Raw genomic sequence first — 20,917 nt, forward strand, 5'->3', positions numbered from 1 at the left:
GGGGGGGGAACAGGGAGCATGGGGGGTTGGATAGGGGGTGGGGTACCGGGGGGGTGGTTAGGGGTGGGGGGTCCCGGGAGGGGGCAGTCAGGGGACAAGGAGCAGGGGGGCTTGGATGGGTTGGATGTTCTGAGGGGGGCAGTCAGGGGGAGGAGGCAAGGCTATATCGGGAGGCACAGCCTTCCCTACCCAGCCCTCCATACCATTTCACAACCCTGATGTGACCCTCGGGACAAAAAGTATGCCCACCCTTGGTTCTGTGCAACAAAAATCATTCTATTCACAGAATTTCAGGCTGGGAACCTGTTGCTTTATATGAATGCATCAAAACAGAGTGGGTAGAAAAACTCTCACTGAGTCAAATAGGAAGTAAGACAGGGGTACAGCCTGGCTCCATCCCATAGTACTCTGGGCAACCCAATTAACCCTATCATGTAAGCACCTGAAGGATAACAGGGTTATAAGGAATAGTCAGCATGGATTTGTCATGCCAAATCAACTTAATTTCCTTCTTTGACAAGGTTACTGGCCTAGTGGATGGGGAGAAGCCCTAGGCATGATATACCTTGATTTTAGCAAGGCTTTTGACACAGTTCTGAATTCTCATAAGCCAACCAGGGAAACATGGTCTAGATGAAATTACTATAAGGTGGGTGCACAACTGTAGAATGTATGCAAAAAGTGCTTTTCAATGGCTTGTTGTCCAACTGGGAGGGCACATCTAGTGGAGTCTCACAGGGGTCAGTTCTAGGTCCAGCACTATTCAATATTTTCATTAATGACTTGGATAATGGAGAGGAGAATATGCTTATAAAATTTACAGATGACACCAAGCAGGGAAGGGTTGCAAGCACTTTGGAGGACAGGTTTAAAATTCAAAATGACGATGACAAATTGGACAGTTGGTCTGCATTCAACATGATAAAATCCAACAAAGACAAGTGCAAAGTACTTCACTTAGGAAGGAAAAATCAAATACACAACGACAAAATGAGGAATAACTATGAAGATGGTCGTACTGCTGAAAAGGATCTGGGGGTTATAGCAGTTCACAAACTGAATATGAGGGAATGCAGCTGCAAAAAGGGCTAATATGATTCTGAGGTGTATTAACAGGAGTGTTGTATGTAAGACACAGGAGATAATTGTCCCGCTCTACTCAGCACTGGTGTGGTCCCAGCTGGAGTCCTGTGTCCAATTCTGGGCACCACACTTTAGAAAAGATTGGACAAAGTGGAAAAAGTGCAGAGGAGAGCAACAAAAATGATAGAAGGTTTAGAAAACCTGACCAATGAGGAAAGGTTAAAAAAACTGGGCATATTTAGTCTTGAGACAAGAAGACTGAAGGAGGACTTAATAACAGTCTTCCAATATGAAAATGGCTGTTATAAAGAGGACAGTGATCAATGTTCTCCATAACCACTGAAGGTAGCACAAGATGTGATTGGCTTAATCTGCAGCATGGGAGATTTAGGTTAGATATTAGAAAAAACTTTCTAACTCTAAGGGTAGCTAAGCTCTAGAACAGGCTTCCGAAGGAGGACGTGGTCCCCATCATTGGAAGCTTTTAAAAATAAGTAGGAGAAACACCTGTCAGCAATGATCTAGGTTTACTTGGCCCTGCAACAGTGCAGGGGACTGGGCTTGATGACTACTCGAGGTCCCTTCCAGTCTTCCATTTCTATGATTCTGTGACCACTTTACTACAAGGGTATAGAGATTAGATCAGAGGACTGGGGATCAGGATTAAAGCATTAGAACCATGCTGGTTTCAGTTAGGGTTCATGAAAACCCTTTTTCATTTTTGCTTCCCATGGGTTCACACACTTTGCGTTTTGTGTACCAATGGAATCAAAATGTCAGTGAGAAAGTGGGCTGAAGGTACTTTTTCACCTGGTTTGGGTTGAAACCAAGCAAAACCACTGACCAATGCTAAGCAAAAACTGGAATTTCCATCCTGCAGGAAATTCTGATATTTCAACATTTTGTTTCATCCTAAATTGGAATGCACCGTAGTTCACTAGTACCGTCGCTCAGGCGGCAGCAGTGCATATTGCAGCGCTGATGGTGTTGGCTGTTACAATTGCATATAATATGATTTATTTTTATCTTTTTCCTTTAAAAAACAAAGAATTTACAATCTGGAAGTTACATTCAAAGTAAATTATGTAGTTTGCAAAGTCAAGCGCTTGAACGTTAGGAAATGCCAGAATTAAGGATGTCCATGCCACCTTAATTTGGCCCCCTTGTGCGTATGGATTCTGATAGATTTAACTATCTCATCACAGACTGTACTGTTTTTGCACAGGATCCATGTCTCATTCAGTGCACAGCATGGGTGATGCTGAGGGAATGAGGCAGCTGCTCAGTACTTTTTTTTGTGATTTCTGGTCAATGTGTGGCCCCAGGCCTTGTTTACTGCACACCGTCCAAACCCCGGACTGGACACTTAATTATTTATTTCCTCATGGGCTTTTCTGTGGCCCTCACCATCGTAGTATTGGAATGTTTTGAAAACATTAATTTCCCTGTAAGAGAAGAAAATATCATCACTTCCACTTTACACATAGGAGAACAGAAACAAACAAACTAAGACAACACATTGAAACTTTGGCAAGGTCTAGAAATCCATGATCATTCCACCAGAGCACATAACCTTACTGCCAAAAAGATTGAGCAGCCACTACTTTCATTAACATCAGTTACAGTTAGGAATGCTCAGGAGTTTGAAAATCACGCCCCAGGTCTCTCAAGTTAGGCTTACAGAAAATAAGAGATACACAATTATTGGCCACCTGCAAAACTTTTCGTTTAAGTCTATTTGCACAGAATTATAGCGGAAGTCTGCCAGCGATAAAAATCCAGATCTGGGCAGTATTCAGCTGTCTTAAGTATGAGCCCATCCTTTCCTTACCTGCATGTGTTTGCCTCTACACCATCCATCCTGTGCACTGAGTGAGGCATTTTTGCCTGTGGAAATAATAGTACTGTATGTGATCATGTACTTAAAGACTGTACCATAATGCATGTGCCCAAGGGGGCCAAATTTAAATTATGCAGTCAGTCTTAATTCTGGCATTTCCTAACTTTTGAGTGCTTGATTTTTGCAAACTTAATATTATTTATAAAGTAGGTTTTTGGTATGTAATTATTATTTATGGTACATTAGTGTCTAGGATCCTCAACATGCTAGGTGCTGTACCTACACATAGAAAACTCTGGCGAGTTTACAAGCTAAAACAAGAGTTTTATTGTCCCCATTTTATAGATGGAGAACTGAGACAGAGTAAGTGGCTTGCTCATGGTCACACAGGAAGTCTATAGCACAGCCAGACCTCCCAAGACTTAGCTCAGTGCCTTAATCATAGACCATTCTTTCTCTCAATCATCATTTTTAACCCTGTATTTTATTTCAGGCTGTCAAAATGTCTCAGAAATCGGACGACACCTGGTTCAGTTCTCCAAGCTTTAAATGGTTCATGCAATGCCCACCAACAAGACACATGGAAGCAGCTCCTGATAACTATCAAAGCCTTGAGTGTCCTCAGTAACAGACTCCCAGCTGTGTAACCCTCCCACTGTCCCCCGACAAGCACACCCCGTTCCCCTCTGAGCTGTTGAAATGTCCTCCCCCACATAAAAACAAGTGAAACTATCAGGATGTGTGCATAACATCACTGCATGTCCTTATCATCACAACCCCCCCCCCACACACACACACCCTACGCAGACCCCTCTACTTTAAGGCTAAGCTTGGACACAGCAGGGGTCAGGCCTTATTTCTGTATAGAGCACCATGCATACCTATGGCTCTGTATAAATAATCGTTTGGTCACCCTGTGGTCTCCTTATTTGTGGATCAGTGCAGCCATATGGGGTCGCTGAATAATGATACTGGCATAAGCTTAGTTTAACAACAGGTATTTATTTTTGGAATAGGATACAGAACATCCTGCTGCTGGTACAAATAGTTTCCATCTCTCTCTGAGGCAGAAGATACACTCTTCTATTGCCTCTCAGAGTTACTTCTGGAGACGCGGTCTTTCCATCCTGTCTGGGAGGAGCCACCGCCTTTGGGGGTCTGCCTGTGGCTGTGCCATGCACACAGACCCAACCAGCACACTGCCTCTGTTAAATAACTAATAATAATGAGCTATCTTTTTACCACTCTTCCCATGTTCTTTTTCCTCTATCCCCTGTTTCTCCCTTCCCACAATTGTCTTCTTCCCTTCCATCCCACCTCATCCAGAGTATAGCCGTTTGCTACTTTCCCCCTGTATCATCCCTCTTCCTCCTTTCTTCTATACCCCACTTTGGGACTGTCCGTAAATTACATCATGCATTAATGGCTGGGAGGGTGGGTCTTTAATTTTGTGTGTTTGTTTCAGTGTTACAAGTGGTAGGTGGGTCTTGAAAAATCAACAAAAAATGTGTTATGTAATTTATGGACAGACCTTTCTCTCCCTCCATGTCTTCTGTCTCCCCTCTGCCCAGAATGTTGTTTCTTTATTTCCTTTTGCCTTCCCCCATGTCCTCTCTCTTCCTTCTTTCAGGAACAAGACATTCCATCCTTTTACATTATCCAGAGGCTGTTGACTGGGATGATGCTTCTTCCCTCTTATTGTCACATTTTGCTTTTTAGGCCTTGGCTACCTGCAGAGTTGCATGGGTTGAACTAAAGTTGATAATTTATATTGATATAGTTACAGTGATGAAAACCCATGTGGACACTCATATTTTGTTGTACGTGGGACTTACTTTGGTCAGCTGGGAATTGGTTTAAACTAAACTGAAATAAGCCAATCTACACCAAAATAAAGAATGTTCACAGGGTTTTAAGTGAACTGGGTTAACTAACTGTGATGGTTCTCATTTGATGGTTCTCAGGGTGCCCAGAACTGTGAGTCTCCTCATTACCCCCTGCCTCTAGCAGGAGGTAGCCTAGCCTGTGCTAGCTGGGTATTAGCTCCCTAATGCCACCAGCCTTTCAGTCACTCAAGCACTGTCCTCCGGGCTATGACAGACCTGTCTTCCCTTGCAGGTTAACTGTAGGTGTACCCCAGTCCCTGAGTCCCTTTGAATCATTCCCCTGTGATACTCAGCCCTTGACACTGGCTACTCACAGAAATCCCAGATCCTTTCCCCCCAAGAGAGCAGTGTAACCCAGTTTATTAATTTTACCTTAAATCACCACTTCTGTATAACACACAGCACTTGTGAGCACTTAAAATAAAACAAAAGAAGGTTTATTTAAGAAAGAATAGAGACAAGAGAGAGTGGTGGAAACAAATAGTTACAATATAAAACAAAATCATAAAATGTGAACCAGGATCTATACTTATTCATGGTTACTTCTCCTATCTAATAAAGTAGGGTTTCCTCCACCCCCACCTCCCAAAATCCACAAATTCTGTTGCGGAGCTGGTTGGATTCACGAGAACCAGAATCCAGTTTTTCATGAGAACATCAGTACCTGTGAGAAAACATCCCTGCTCCCCAAGATGACTCTTCAGTGAAAGGATCCAGGGGGTCTTTCCCCCTCCTCTGGTATACTGAAACAGGCTTTTGTCTTTATTCATAAACAGGGTGAACCTCTGTTTGTTGTAATGTTCCTTTTCTACCTTCCAGTGGTTTTGATTGTTTGCACACTAATACATGTCCCTAGAAGCCTTTCTCCTTTCCTTTCCTTCCACATTTGCCACACACTTGGTGCCAGGGCAGGGGGATGGAGGCATCCCCAGGGGAGGGATTCAGCATGAGGACTGCATGAGGCACATTTGCCCTATTCTGCCACTCATAGGGCCTGATTGCATGGGCCACTCACCCAACCATGGAGTTGTCCAAGCTGCTCCTGGAATGCAGGGCAGGGTACTGCAGAGGGAACACAGGCCATGGTGTGGGTGCAGCAGGAGCCAGGACTCTTGCAGATAGTAGAGACAGCAACTGCTCAGCCAGCTCTTTCTCTGTTGTGCTCGATCTTCCTCCCTTAACCATTGTATCTGTTCAAGGAACTGTAAAGTGAGGGCCTGCTCCTGCATCACTACCCTGTCCTCAAGGCACAAAGCTAGCCTCAGTCTTTTCCACTTGCCTCCTGCATGTCTTTCCTCTTGCCACCAGTCCCTTTGCCTTTGGTACTCGACCTGGTTGTTGAGCCCTGTCCAGAACTTCAATCACAAGTTCATCCCAGAAATCCTTCCTCTTGGAATGGTCTGTGAAGGTACGATGAGCTCTCTGCCGTGAGGGCGAGCTGTGGAGGTTCTGACGCCTGTAGAGGTCGAGGGGCCTGCAATAGGAGAAGACACCGAGGGTCACTGTCTCAAATGTCTCAGTGCAGGAGCACAGAAACAATTGTTTTGGACTTTCCAGGGCAGAAAACGTTACTTTTGGAACCTGAACTTCAGTGTATTGGCAGAGGGCTGCTTTAGACCACAGAGGCTCACTGGAAACAGCCAGATTAAGATGCTGAAAGAATGGTATGTTAAAAATCACAACTTTAATAAAAAAATCAACAAAATGGAGTTTTGGGGGAGGTTGGTCGCCATGCTGCATAAGCCTTTTCTATCGCTTCAGGCCTTGGACATTCTGGAGGCCATAACAGTTCTTGTGGTGCCCAACTGGCAAAGAGAGGTGTTATTCCAAGCTGCTGGTGGGAAACCAGGTGTGTTTGTCACCGAAGTATTCAAATGTATGGCGACTGAACAGCACATCTATGCGTGGTGTTGTTACCCGGGGTTCTTTCAACCCAAAGCTATCAGTAACTTTTACTCTATGCAAGGTGGTGTCAGGAAATAAATCAGGGGAGGCATGGCCGTCCAACCGATAGATGGCTGGCACAGACAGGACAACACAAGAGTGCTTTCACTTAAAGCTAAACTTTACTTAGTCTCAAGCACTTACACACACGTCCTCATCAGGTTAGTAAAACACCCCCAACCCGCGATAATTACCGAAGCTGAGTGTGGCTCTCAAGTGGCACAGCAGCAGCCCATCTGCCAGTGGGGAACACAAGATGCATCCAGAGGGAGAGTCCAGTCCCAAAGAGTCCTCCCTACTTCAAGCTTTCCCCCCTTATTGATACATTAGTAATAGAATGACATGTCCCTTAAAGAAAACTTGTTAAACAAGCAGTTTCAATGGTCAAGCAAGAGGCTTTCTTCTGATTATTGATTAACCAGGTGTGGGTTTTTCCAGAGTTTGCAGCCTTGAAGCCCCAACAGACATTCCTGGGGCACATCCTGCCCTTCTAAAATGCACGTATCAGCAACTTCAACACAATCCTTATCAGGAAGAATGCAGGGTCAAGCTGCCCTTTCTGTGGCACCCAAAACCCCCTCCTCTCCTGCCTTGGTCAAACTGAGGCTGTGACATGGCCAATTTACAGCCTGCTGACTTGACTTCTGTCAAGGTTCCTCCCCCACTCTGAACTCTAGGGTACAGATGTGGGGACCTGCATGAAAAACCTCCTAAGCTTATCTTTACCAGCTTAGGTCAAAACTTCCCCAAGATACAAAATATTCCACCCGTTGTCCTTGGACTGGCCGCTACCACCACCAAACTAATACTGGTTACTGGGGAAGAGCTGTTTGGACGCGTCCTTCCCCCCAAAATACTTCCCAAAACCTTGCACCCCACTTCCTGGACAAGGTTTGGTAAAAAGCCTCACCAATTTGCCTAGGTGACTACAGACCCAGACCCTTGGATCTTAAGAACAATGAACAATCCTCCCAACACTTGCACCCCCCCCTTTCCTGGGAAATGTTGGATAAAAAGCCTCACCAATTTGCATAGGTGACCACCGACCCAAACCCTTGGATCTGAGAACAATGAAAAAGCATTCAGTTTTCTTACAAGAAGACTTTTAATAAAAATAGAAGTAAATAGAAATAAAGAAATCCCCCCTGTAAAATCAGGATGGTAGATATCTTACAGGGTAATTAGATTCAAAAACATAGAGAACCCCTCTAGGCAAAACTTTAAGTTACAAAAAAGATACACAGACAGAAATAGTTATTCTATTCAGCACAATTCTTTTCTCAGCCATTTAAAGAAATCATAATCTAACACATACCTAGCTAGATTACTTACTAAAAGTTCTAAGACTCCATTCCTGGTCTATCCCCAGTAAAGACCAGCATATAGACAGACACACAGACCCTTTGTTTCTCTCCCTCCTCCCAGCTTTTGAAAGTATCTTGTCTCCTCATTGGTCATTTTGGTCAGGTGCCAGCGAGGTTACCTTTAGCTTCTTAACCCTTTACAGGTGAGAGGAGCTTTCCCCTGGCCAAGAAGGATTTCAAAGGGGTTTACCCTTCCCTTTATATTTATGACATGCCCCCCAAATCTCAGCTAGGGTGAAACACTGGCTGGGATTTCTTCCTGGAGCTCTAGGAAAAACAGAGTTAATAAGACACATGCATCTCTAAATATACTACCAAGTACATAAAGACTAACAATATTTTCCACATCTCAAGGACGATTTTAACCAGTTGATTCTGGGAAACTTTCACGGGAGAGTGCATCAGCCACTTTGTTAGAAGCTCCTGAGATGTGTCGGATGTCGAAATCAAAATCTTGGAGAGCTAAACTCCACCGAAGAAGTTTTTTGTTAGTTTCCTTGACGGTGTGAAGCCACTTCAGTGCAGCATGGTCGGTTTGCAGGTGGAAACGCCGTCCCCAAACATATGGGCGTAGCTTTTCCAGAGAGTAGACAATGGCGTAACATTCTTTTTCAGTGACTGACCAGTTGCTTTCCCTCTCAGACAGTTTTTTGCTGAGAAACACTACAGGGTGGAATTCTTGATCAGGTCCTTTCTGCATTAAAACTGCTCCCACACCACGCTCGGACGCATCTGTGGTTACTAGGAACGGTTTGTCAAAGTCTGGGGCCCTTAGTACAGGGTCAGACATGAGTGTCGCTTTAAGCTTGTTAAAGGCCTTCTGACACTTTTCGGTCCACTGAACAGCATTTGGCTGTTTCTTTTTGGTTAGGTCTGTCAGTGGGGCAGCGATTTGGCTGTAGTGAGGTACAAATCGTCTGTAATAACCGGCCAAGCCTAAGAAGGATTGAACCTGTTTCTTTGACTTTGGGACAGGCCACTTTTGGATAGCATCCACTTTGGCCTGTAGGGGGCTGATAGTTCCTTGACCCACCTGGTGTCCAAGGTAAGTCACTCTGTTTAGGCCTATTTGACACTTCTTAGCCTTAACAGTTAGTCCTGCCTCCCTTATGTGCTCAAGGACTTTTTGTAGATGTTCCAGGTGGTCTGCCCAGGAATCCGAAAATATGGCCACATCGTCAAGGTAGGCGACTGCATATTCTCCTAATCCCGCTAGGAGACCATCTACAAGTCTTTGGAAAGTGGCGGGTGCATTTCGCAGCCCGAAAGGGAGTACATTAAATTCATACAGCCCGAGATGTGTGATGAAGGCTGACCTTTCCTTGGCAGATTCATCTAGCGGTACCTGCCAGTACCCCTTGGTTAAGTCCAAGGTAGAGATGAACTGGGCCCGTCCCAGTTTCTCTAATAGTTCATCTGTGCGTGGCATTGGATAGTTGTCTGGGCGAGTTACAGCATTTAGCTTACGGTAGTCCACGCAAAAACGTATTTCCCCATCTGGTTTGGGAACTAGAACCACTGGAGATGCCCATGCACTTTCAGAGGGGCGGATTACACCCATCTGTAACATATCCTGGATCTCCCGTTCTATAGCAGTTTTAGCTTGAGGAGACACCTGGTAAGGTTGGACCCTAATTGGGTGAGCATTACCTGTGTCAATGGAGTGGTATGCCCGTTCAGTCAGTCCTGGGGTGGCTGAGAACGTTGGTGCGTAGCTAGTGCACAGCTCCTGGATCTGCTGTCGCTGCATACGCCCAAGGGTCATGGAGAGGTTCACCTCTTCCACACCACCACCACATTTCCCTTCGTAGTAGACACCTTCGGGCCACTCAGCGTCGTCTCCTCCGTGGGCTGTAAACTGACAAACCTTTAATTCTCTGGAATAAAAGGGCTTTAGAGAATTAATATGGTACACCTTAGGCTTTCGGTTGGAGGTGGGGAATGCTATGAGATAATTAACAGCTCCCAGGCGCTCCTGGACCGTGAATGGCCCTTCCCACAATGCTTCCATTTTATGGGCCTGGAGCGCCTTTAAGACCATGACCTGGTCTCCTACTTTGAAGGAATGCTCTCTGGCATGTTTATCATACCAGGCTTTTTGCTCTTTTTGAGCATCCTGTAAGTTTTCTCTAGCAAGGGCTAAAGAGGTTCGGAGGGTGTTTTGTAGGTTGGTTACAAAGTCCAGAATGTTAGTTCCTGGAGACGGTGTAAATCCCTCCCATTGCTGCTTTACCAACTGCAATGGCTCCTTAACCTCACGGCCATATACAAGTTCAAATGGGGAAAACCCTAAACTGGGATGTGGTACAGCTCTGTAGGCAAAGAGCAACTGCTGCAACACTAGGTCCCAATCATTGGAGTGCTCATTTACGAATTTACGTATCATGGCCCCCAAAGTTCCATTAAACTTCTCCATCATGCCATTTGTTTGATGGTGGTAAGGAGTGGCAACCAAGTGATTTACCCCATGAGCTTCCCAAAGGTTTTTCATAGTTCCTGCCAGGAAATTAGTCCCTGCATCTGTGAGGATGTCGGAGGGCCAACCTACCCTGGCAAAAATGTCTGCTAGTGCCTGGCATACACTTTTAGCCCTGGTGTTGCTTAGAGCTACTGCTTCCGGCCATCGAGTGGCAAAATCCATGAAAGTCAGTATGTACTGCTTTCCTCTGGGTGTCTTTTTCGGAAAAGGACCCAGAATATCCACAGCTACTTGCTGAAATGGAACTTCAATGATGGGGAGTGGCTGGAGAGGGGCTTTGACCTGGTCTTGGGGTTTTCCCACTCTTTGGCACACCTCACAAGACTGGACATAGGTAGAAACATCCTTGCCCATTCCCTCCCAGTGGAATGACCCCCCAAACGGTCTTTGGTCCTGTTCACCCCAGCATGGCCACTAGGGTGATCATGGGCTAAGCTCAAGAGCTTGGCCCGGTATTTAGTTGGAACTACCAACTGTCTCTGAGGATGCCAGTCTTCCTGGTGTCCCCCAGAAAGAGTTTCCTTGTATAAAAGTCCTCTTTCTACAACAAACCTGGATCGATTAGAAGAGCTGAGAGGCGGTGGGTTGCTCCGTGCCGCCGTCCAAGCTCTCTGGAGGCTTTCATCTGCTTCCTGTTCGGTCTGGAACTGTTCCCTTGATGCTGGAGACATCAGTTCCTCATTGGATTGTCGACCTAGGCTTGGTCCCTCTGGAAGCGATATAGGGGATGGAGCTGTTTCTGTTGACTGTGAACCGCTCTCCGCTGGTGCACTATGTTGGGATTCAGGCTCCGGCTGAGCCTCTTGGGTCGGGTTATCGGCTGCTGCCAGTTCAGGGTCGGTGGGGCCCTCTGGTGTTGAGGTTGCAAGTATTGGATTCAGTGCTGACACTGGGTCTGGTGTTGGTTGTTCGGCTGGTTCCGGTTCTGGGACTGGTTCCGTCTGGGTCTCTGGAACTGGATCCACTACTGCTGTTGCAGACATTGGCCTGGGGTCTGGGTCCATCACCTCTGACCGGAACCTGATAGAAGTTTCCGGAACAGAGCTAGGCCTCACGGCTTGTTTAGCCTGGCTGCGGGTGACCGTTCCCACCCTCTTGGCCTGCTTCACATGATTGGCCAAGTCTTCCCCCAACAGCATGGGAATGGGATAATCATCATAGACTGCAAAAGTCCACATTCCTGACCAGCCCTTGTACTGGACAGGCAACTTGGCTGTAGGCAAATTGAAAGAGTGGGACTTGAAGGGTTGAATCGTCACTTGGATCTCTGAGTTGATTAAATTGGGGTCCACTAAGGAAGCATGGATAGCTGACACTTGTGCTCCGGTGTCCCTCCATGCGGTGACCTTCTTCCCACCCACACTCACAGTTTCCCTCCGCTCCAAGGGTATCTGGGAGGTATCTGGGCCTGCAGACCTCTGGGGTGATTCCGGTGCAATGAACTGTAATCTGTTGGGGTTCTTGGGGCAATTGGCCTTTACATGCCCCAGCTCATTACATTTAAAACATCGTCCAGCTGATGGGTCACTGGGGCGAGGAGGGTTGCTGGAGAACGGGGTGGTGGGACAATAAGGGGTCTGGAGGGTTCTTTGGGAGGTAGGTGGGGCCTTGGGCGGCCCCCGGTAATAGGGTGTGGTCTGGGGTGGTCCCTTCTGGTCTCCGCTCCAACTGCGACCAGTTTTCTTCTTCTCTGCCACCTCCACCCATCTGGCTCCAATCTCTCCTGCCTCGATTACAGTTTTGGGTTTCCCATCTAGGATGTATCTTTCTATTTCCTCAGGAACACCCTCTAAGAATTGTTCCATTTGCATTAGGAAGGGCAAATTTACTGGAGATTCAACACTTGCTCCTGATATCCAGGCATCCCAATGTTTCACAATGTGGTAGGCATGTCGGGTAAATGACATGTCTGGTTTCCACCTTAGGGCTCTGAACCTCCGACAAGACTGCTCGGGTGTTATCCCCATTCTGACTCTCGCCTTGGATTTAAACAGTTCATACTTGTTCATGTGTTCTTTAGGCATTTCAGCTGCCACCTCAGCTAAGGGTCCACTGAGCTGCGGCCTCAGCTCTACCATGTATTGGTCAGTAGAGATGTTGTACCCAAGGCAGGCCCTTTCGAAGTTTTCTAGGAAGGCCTCAGTATCATCACGTGCCTTGTAGGTGGGGAACTTTCTGGGATGGGAGGTGGTACTTGGAGAAGGATTACTAGGGTTTGTTGGGATATTCTGCTGAGCCTTTATCTTCTCCATCTCCTCCACATACTTCCTCTCTTTTTCCTTCTCCTCCAGTTCTTTGTCCCTTGCTTCCATAGCTCTCCTGTGAGCAGCCGCTTGGTGTTGTTCTGCTTCTCTCGCTGCCTCCCTTACTTGTTCCTTCTTCAGCCGCATGAGTTCTATCTGTCTTTCATGTTCCCTTTGTCTTTCCTCAGCCTGAAATTTGGCTAATTCGAGCTGTAGTCGAGCCGCGGATTTTGTCATTCTAACCTCTCTGTTTTTAACTAACTTTACACACACTTTAAGGTGCACAGGGAGAGAAGAGGACCAAGGACAGAGCCCTGTTGAACTCCTTCAGAAAGCTGAAGGGGGAATGAGGAGGATCCTCCAAAGGACACATTGGAGGAGTTATTACAGGTGTAGGAGGGGAATCAGGGGAGGGCAGAGTAATGGAAGCCAAGGGAGGACAAGATTTCAAGAAGAACAGCAGTCTATTTGCACAGAATTATAGTGGAAGTCTGCCAGCTGGCCAGGGATAAAAATCCATATCTGGGCAGCTGTCTTAACTACGAGCCCATCCTTTCCTTGCCTGCATGTGTTTGCACCATCCATCCTGTGCACTGAGTGAGGCATTTTTGCCTGTGGAAATAATAGTACAGTATGTGATCACGTAATTAAAGACTGTATCATAATGCATGTGCCCAAGGGGGCCAAATTTAAATTATGCAGTCAGTCTTAATTCTGGCATTTCCTAACTTTTGAGTGCTTGATTTTTGCAAACTTAATATTATTTATAAAGTAGGTTTTTGGCATGTAATTATTATTTATGGTACATTAGTGTCCAGAATCCTTAACATGCTAGGTCAGGGGTGGGCAAACTATGGCCCACCAGACCGTCCTGCCCGGCCCCTGAGCTCCCCTCCGGGGAGGCTAGCCGCGGCCCCTCCCCCGCTGTTCCCTCTCCTCCGCAGTTACGCCACCGCGCGGGCAGCGCAACTTGTACCCGCCCACCTCCCAGGCTTTCAAATAAGCCTGTCCTGCTGCTCTGAGCAGCCTGTTAAGGGTAAGGGGGTGGGGGGAGGGTAGGAGGTTCCGGGCGGCAGTCAGGGGACAGGGGGGCAGTTGGATGGGGGGGAGGTTTGGGGAGGTCAGTCAGGAGACAGGGAGTGGGGGGGTTGGATAGGGGTTGGGGTCCCAAGGTTTGGGGGGGGGACAGGGAGCAGCGGAGGGTGGATAGGAGGTAGGATCCCGGAGGGGCAGTTAGGGACGGGGGTCCTGGAAAGGGGCAGTCTGGGGACAAGGAGTGGGGGAGAGATGGATGGGTCGGGGGTCCCAGGGGGCCTGTCAGGGGGCGGGGGTGTGGATAGGGGGCGGGGCAGTCAGAGGACAGGGAGCAGGGTGGGTTGGATAGGGTGTGGAGTTCCGGGGGGGTGGTTGGGGTGGGGGGTCCCGGGACGGGGCGGTCAGAGGACAAGGCGCAGGGGCGGGTTGGATGGGTTGGGAGAACTGAGGGGGGCAGTCAGGGGGCAGAGGCCAGGCTATTTGGGGAGGCACAGCCTTCCCTACCCAGCCCTCCATACCATTTCACAACCCCGATGTGGCCCTCGGGCCAAAAGGTTTGCCCACCCCTGGTCTAGGGTAGAACTGCTTCTGAGAACCAGACATGACTGTAAACAATTCATTCAATGAACATACAGATGAAGTATGGGCTGGATGAATGCACCATAAGGTGGGTAGAAAGTTGGCTAGATTGTCGGGCTCAACGGGTAGTGATCAATGGCTCCATGTTTAGTTGGCAGCCGGTGTCAAGTGGAGTGCTCCAGGGGTCGGTCTTGGGGCTGGTTTTGTTCAATATCTTCATAAATGATCTGGAGGATGGTGTGGATTGCACTCTCAGCAAATTTGCGGATGATACTAAACTGGGAGGAGTGGTAGATACGCTGGAGGGCAGGGATAGGATACAGAGGGACCTAGACAAATTGGAGGATTGGGCCAAAAGAAATCTGATGAGGTTCAATAAGGATAAGTGCAGGGTCCTGCACTTAGGACGGAAGAACCCAATGCACAGCTACAGACTAGGGACCGAATGGCTAGGCAGCAGTTCTGCGGAAAAGGACCTAGGGGTGACAGTGGACGAGAAGCTGGATATGAGTCAGCAGTGTGCCATTGTTGCCAAGAAGGCCAATGGCATTTTGGGTTGTATAAGTAGGGGCATAGCGAGCAGATCGAGGGACGTGATCGTTCCCCTCTATTCGACATTGGTGAGGCCTCATCTGGAGTACTGTGTCCCAAAACTTTGGGCCCCACACTACAAGAAGGATGTGGATAAATTGGAGAGAGTCCAGCGAAGGGCAACAAAAATGATTAGGGGTCTGGAACACATGAGTTATGAGGAGAGGCTGAGGGAACTGGGATTGTTTAGTCTGAGGAAAAGAAGAATGAGGGGGGATTTGATAGCTGCTTTCAACTACCTGAGAGGTGGTTCCAGAGAGGATGGTTCTAGACTATTCTCAGTGGTAGAAGAGGACAGGAGAAGGAGTAATGGTCTCAAGTTGCAGTGGGGGAGGTTTAGGTTGGATATTAGGAAAAACTTTTTCACTAGGAGGGTAGTGAAACACTGGAATGCGTTACCTAGGGAAGTGGTAGAATCTCCTTCCTTAGAAGTTTTTAAGGTCAGGCTTGACAAAGCCCCCTGGCTGGGATGATTTAATTGGGGATTGGTTCTGCTTTGAGCAGGGGGTTGGACTAGATGACCTCCAGAGGTCCCTTCCAACCCTGATATTCTATGATTCTATGAAAGGGCAGAGGGGAGATGGGGTGATAGCTAGAGAAGCAAGTGAAGTCATGGATTTTTTTTTAATATGGGAGAGACTAAAGCATATTTATAGTATAAGGGAAAAGAGCAAGGGGAGAGTGAGAGGTTATAAGAACCAGAGTAAGGGAGGGGATAAGAGTGGGCATGCCCAGAGATGGGATGGGGTCACTGGAGCAAGTGGAAGGGTTAGACGAGGTGAGTGGATAAGAAACTTCTGCATCTGTGTTGGGAAAAAGAAGAAGGAGAGCATTGCAGGTGGAAAGAGGGAAGGGAAGATGAACTGATGGGAAGATTTTGTCAGTTCTTCTCTTGGAAGAAATCTGCAAGTTCCTGTGCAGAGAGAAAAGAGGAGGGTGGAGGATTGAATCAAAGGTGGCAAAAAGTCGGCTGAGATTGTGGTGTGGAATTCACTTGGGGACTTATGGGGCTTTAGTGTGCAGCAAGCTGGGGTGTGAATCTACAGTGCACCATCCTGCTGCGCACTAAATGGCCATGTGGACATGGCTGCAACACATTAAAAGTTCTGTAGTGTGCTTTGAGCACTAGATCAAAGTGCACTATGGACCTTGTGGTGCACAGCATGATGGGGTCCACATGGCTTATTTTAAGTAACTGCTATTTTCTTCTTTTTTGGAAACTTTTAATTTTTCTGCTTGAGTAAGCTGTATATTAATAGGCTACGAGTCAACTCTGTTACCAGGCAGTGACTTTTCATTCAGCTAAAATTATAACACTTCAATGTTGCAATATGTCTTGGGATGTTTTTCAAAAGCACTGACAGTGAAAATATGTGCAGCTGGAAGGGAGTGAAGAATAGCAGTGATAGCCACTAAGTCACGTATCATGCACAGACTCTGGAGGGGCCTAAAGGAATTTGATCATTGATACTCAGGGCTAACACCCTGGGTGGGTGAAAACTGCATTTGTGGAGTCATCTCCTTTTCTTTTTATATCTATTGAAGGACATCTCTGCTTGGTGATGTATAGTATCACTGGACTGCCAGTAAGGAGACCAGACCGTTTCTAGATCATTGAATGGTCAAATTGCCCACCCCTTAACTCTGATTGAACTACGTTTTCAAAATATCAGGTTTGTAATCCATTGATTTGCTTGGAAAATCTCCAGAGAGGTGCCAAGGGGCAGACAAAGCCAGAACTTATAACCTTAAAGACTCAGGTAAACATGGAGGAAGCTATGATCTTTGGGCCACCATAACAAAAGACGACTTTGCTCCCTCTCATCCTGAGGTTGGCTGAAGGAAGGAAGGAGGAGATCAAGGATCCACAGGTCATGTCAGCCTGTTTTGCCAAGAGCCAAGGAAGCCAGCTGGCATGTGGTACTGACCAAACAACATCACCTGCATTCCTGGCCTTAAAGCTAAAGAGCATGCAAACTGAAGAGCTAAATTTCTCTTTAACTGTATCTTTTTTTAGGTGGAGATGTCCATTATATTATTGATTTTTTTCCTACACCTTTTCAGGGGTGAATAAGAGTTTGAGTGTCAAAAAACAAAAACCCAGCATGTGCATATTTAGATTAACCCAAAATGACTTAAACATTTTTTTATAATCTGGGTCATAAATGAGTGTTACAGAAACTGCTTTGCCAAAAAAGGGAAAGTTTTAGAAAGTTAGAAAGAGTCACCTAGCATCACAGTGAAGAAATTAGTCTGCGGAAGAAAAGAATGAGGGGGGATTTGATAGCTGCTTTCAACTACCTGAAAGGGGGTTCAAAAGAGGATGGATCTAGACTGTTCTCAGTGGTAGCTGATGACAGAACAAGGAGTAATGGTCTCAAGTTGCAGTGGGGGAGGTTTAGGTTGGATATTAGGAAAAACTTTTTCACTTGGAGGGTGGTGAAACACTGGAATGTGTTACCTAGGGAGGTGGTAGAATCTCCTTCCTTAGAAGTTTTTAAGGTCAGGCTTGACAAAGCCCTGGCTGGGATGATTTAGTTGGGGATTGGTCCTGCTTTGAGCAGGGGGTTGGACTAGATGACCTCCTGAGGTCCCTTCCAACCCTGATATTCTATGAAGAGATGACAATGAAAGTTGCCTGCTAGTGGGGAGGCTTTGAAGGGCCTCAGAGCTGTGAAGTAGATTATGCCCTTTTAAGGTTCCAGGGATATTAGGTATAAGAACTGATCATGTGTTATGCTAACTTCATGATTCAAACCTTGATTGTGTTCACTTAATGATTTTGGACAATTGTTGAATCCATTCCATATTATAGTCAATTTGTTGATTCATTAACTCACTACCAGTTGCAACTCTGATTTGATAATTGGATTGTTAATTCAAAGATAATTAGCAAAATTTGTAATAGCTAGTTTTAAGGAAAATCTTAATAGATTTGTAATTGTTTTTATTAATTTAATAATAAAATCCTTAAAAAAATCACAACACTGGTTCTTCTTCAAAACCGCGATGAGGATCACAATACCCTCACCCAGGCTTAAAAGTTAAAGGACAATTGTGTAAGGTATCAGAGAGCCCCCTTAGTTCTGTTTCTAAATGAACAATTTTATTCCTCACAGTCATCAAGATGGAAATTGAAGTCACTGAGGCTGAGTGCGAGAGACTGTGAAGAGAGAGAGCCAAAAGTCAACATCAGAGAGGAAGGCTGGTGAGGTTAGGGTTGGGACACAAACTAGTACCTGGTGGGGTGGGCTCTGTTTAAGGGTCCTACATACCATTTGCCCCTTCTGCTCTTCCTGGTATGATAAAAGAGCTAATTTAGATTCAATTGTGATCCTCATTTTCTCGATGCCGAACGTAAAGCTCCTGGGGCCAGATTTGAAGAGGAGCTGAGTGCACGCATCTGAGACTGAATTCAATGGACAGAGTTGATCCTGAGCCATTCTGACATTCCTAAAGATTATACTGCCTTAATGAGCAGAGGCCTTGGAGTCAGAAAGGTCCCATCTCTGCCACTGATTCACCTTGGGGCCCTGGTCAAGTCACCTCATTGTTCTGTCTCACTTTCCCAATCTATAAAATGTGGCTAATAATATTTTCCCCACCCCTAGTGGCCAGGGCTGTTCTGGTATCAAGTAGTTAATGTCTGGACCTTGTTTTAAACATATGAAATTCTATAAAAAATGCAAAATACTTTGAAAAAAATCAACCCAAGACCTCAAGTTGGGGTGCAATCACTAACAGCCCAAAAGTTAGTGGAGCCTTTTGTAAATTTTAACATTAATTTGTCTGTACCTTACTCAGTTTGCTGTCTATAAAATGGGAATAATAGAACTCTGGTATCTCATAGGGAAATTGTGAAGATAAATTCATTAATGTTTGTGAGGCTCAAATACATTGGTGATGAGTGCCACAGGCAAGCCCATGAAGCAATTAATAATTCCATATGGAGTGGAGGGCTCAGAAGTTGTGCAGTAAATAAGGCCTTACACATTGCATAAAGGCAGGGTAAAAAGAAATATTGAAAACTACCTCATTCATTTTCTGAGCCCCCTTCATCCTATGCACTGAATGAGGCAGTGTGTGATCATGTAATTAAAGACTGTATTATAATGCCTACACCCATAGGAAGTGAAGTAAGGCTGCACAAACATTCTTCATTCTGGCATTTCCTAACTTTCAAGTATTTTTCTTGTCAACCTAAATAACTTTATTTCATGTAGATTTTTGATATGGGATAGCATATAAAAACAGACAAGCAACTACCACGTTTTGCACCTTTTAATATGTCACTTGCCACTTTCTACAGCTGTTTGTCTGTCTTGACTATTTAGCATATAAGTACCAGGGCAGTGGGAACCAGTCAGTGAGTAGGGCCTATGGGAGCTACTGGAATACTGTTAATTATTATTATTATTATTATTTTCTTACTTCAAGCATGAGGATGGGGGGAGGGAAGCTTATTTCATTAATAAGTGTGAGGTGCTCAGATGCTACAGTGATTAGTACCTCTGAAAAGCCTGTAAGTATTTTAATACCAGACATTTATGTAGTTGTGCATGTTAAGAAATGAGGAAGCAAATTTTAATCTGATGCCTCAGCACATAAACTGATCACAGCTCTGCTCAGGAGGAAGTTTGCACCATTATAGAACTGGCCAGGCACATTATTGGGGACTTTTATTGATCATTTGAGATTTCAAGCATAGGCCACTAGACTTCATAGACAGTGGGTCTGATCTGGCATTGCAAATCACTTATTACTCTTTTATTTTTAAAATTACACTTGGCATATTCCAAAGTTGTATGTAGTTGTTGGGAGGAGCCATTACACTGACAAGTGACCTTGTGTAACATCCTGCTTTTAGACTGGTTTAACAGCCAGAAGGGAAAACCCATCTACTAATCTTGTCCTGTTAAGACCTGAAGTTGTCTCTGAGATAACTATGTCTGCACTGCTACTCTAGAGTCCTTCACTTGGGGGACTTTCTCTGTGCTCCAGTGATAACAAACCTTGCTGGAAGACGCTCAACCACATAGATAAAGCCCAGGAATAACACCACATCAAGCACTGTGATAGATTTCAAGGATGTTCCCCAACAAAGTAGCAATGCATCATACTGATAACCCAGGCCACCTGTGGGGACAGCTCTGAAGTGGCCCCCTTGTCTCTCCCATCTTCTGGGCTGGCATGGAGCTGTGGTGGCAGCATGTTCAGGCTCTGGGAGAGAGAATAAAAACAACAGTTTAAAAAATATATACATTGGTGACTTTGCTATAAAACAAACCTATCACACCATTCCACAAGGGGTGAGAGCTACACAATGTCCTCAGTCCAGAGATCTGGAAGGGTTTCAGAAGCTATTTTTCACAAACTGGATTAGCCCGCACCCCAAAACCCAAGCCCCCTTTTCTGCATCTGCACAGCTGCTTTATGTCTTTATTTGCTAGGAGTTTCTTTGGTGTAAATTCAAGCAGTCATATTTACAGATGATCTCAAACCTGGAGGTGTTGTAAACACATCAGGAGGGCAGAACTGAGCTGCAATGCATATGGGGAAGGCAGAGCAAACGGTTCTACAGGCTGTAGGGAAATCCAGCCTAATTAATGTAAAAACCTGTACCCAGGAAGAGGAAATAAAAAGCTGAGATATAGCTGTATCCTTCACATTACAGTGCATAATTTTTCAACCTTAACCTTCTAATATTAACTCCTGTGGGGTGGTGGCTACAGCTGAGACAGGGAAGGAGAGTTTGGAAGGGGAGGTGTCCACAAGAGGCTCTTTACTATAAGGAAGTGGATCGCAGTATGAAAAAGCTAAAGAACGGTGATAAAGAAATAATGGTTCCTAACATGAATACGTAACAGAGACAT

At 45.8% G+C, this 20,917-nt stretch overlaps 1 protein-coding gene and 1 long non-coding RNA gene across 3 annotated transcripts in view; one reads left to right on the forward strand and one right to left on the reverse strand.

Annotated features, from left to right (window-relative positions):
• Positions 1-3,835, forward strand: part of HAO2 (hydroxyacid oxidase 2) — a 30,659-nt gene extending 26,824 nt beyond the window's left edge. For both annotated transcript variants that reach the window (XM_048820143.2, XM_048820150.2), the window contains one exon: positions 3,417-3,835. In XM_048820143.2, the coding sequence (XP_048676100.1) occupies positions 3,417-3,472 (56 nt within the window). In that variant the 3' untranslated portion in view covers positions 3,473-3,835. The remainder of the gene's footprint in view (positions 1-3,416) is intronic.
• Positions 3,836-5,230: 1,395 nt separating this feature from the next.
• On the reverse strand, positions 5,231-20,250 carry LOC142069045 (uncharacterized). The gene is made up of 2 exons (XR_012664915.1): positions 20,181-20,250; positions 5,231-6,283 (listed from the first exon to the last, which is right to left on the reverse strand). It is a non-coding gene; the product is annotated as an uncharacterized LOC142069045 (long non-coding RNA).
• Positions 20,251-20,917: the final 667 nt, after the last annotated feature.

The sequence above is a fragment of the Caretta caretta genome, chromosome 1 (assembly GCF_965140235.1).
Source record: "Caretta caretta isolate rCarCar2 chromosome 1, rCarCar1.hap1, whole genome shotgun sequence".
In the NCBI taxonomy this organism is placed as follows: domain Eukaryota; kingdom Metazoa; phylum Chordata; order Testudines; family Cheloniidae; genus Caretta; species Caretta caretta.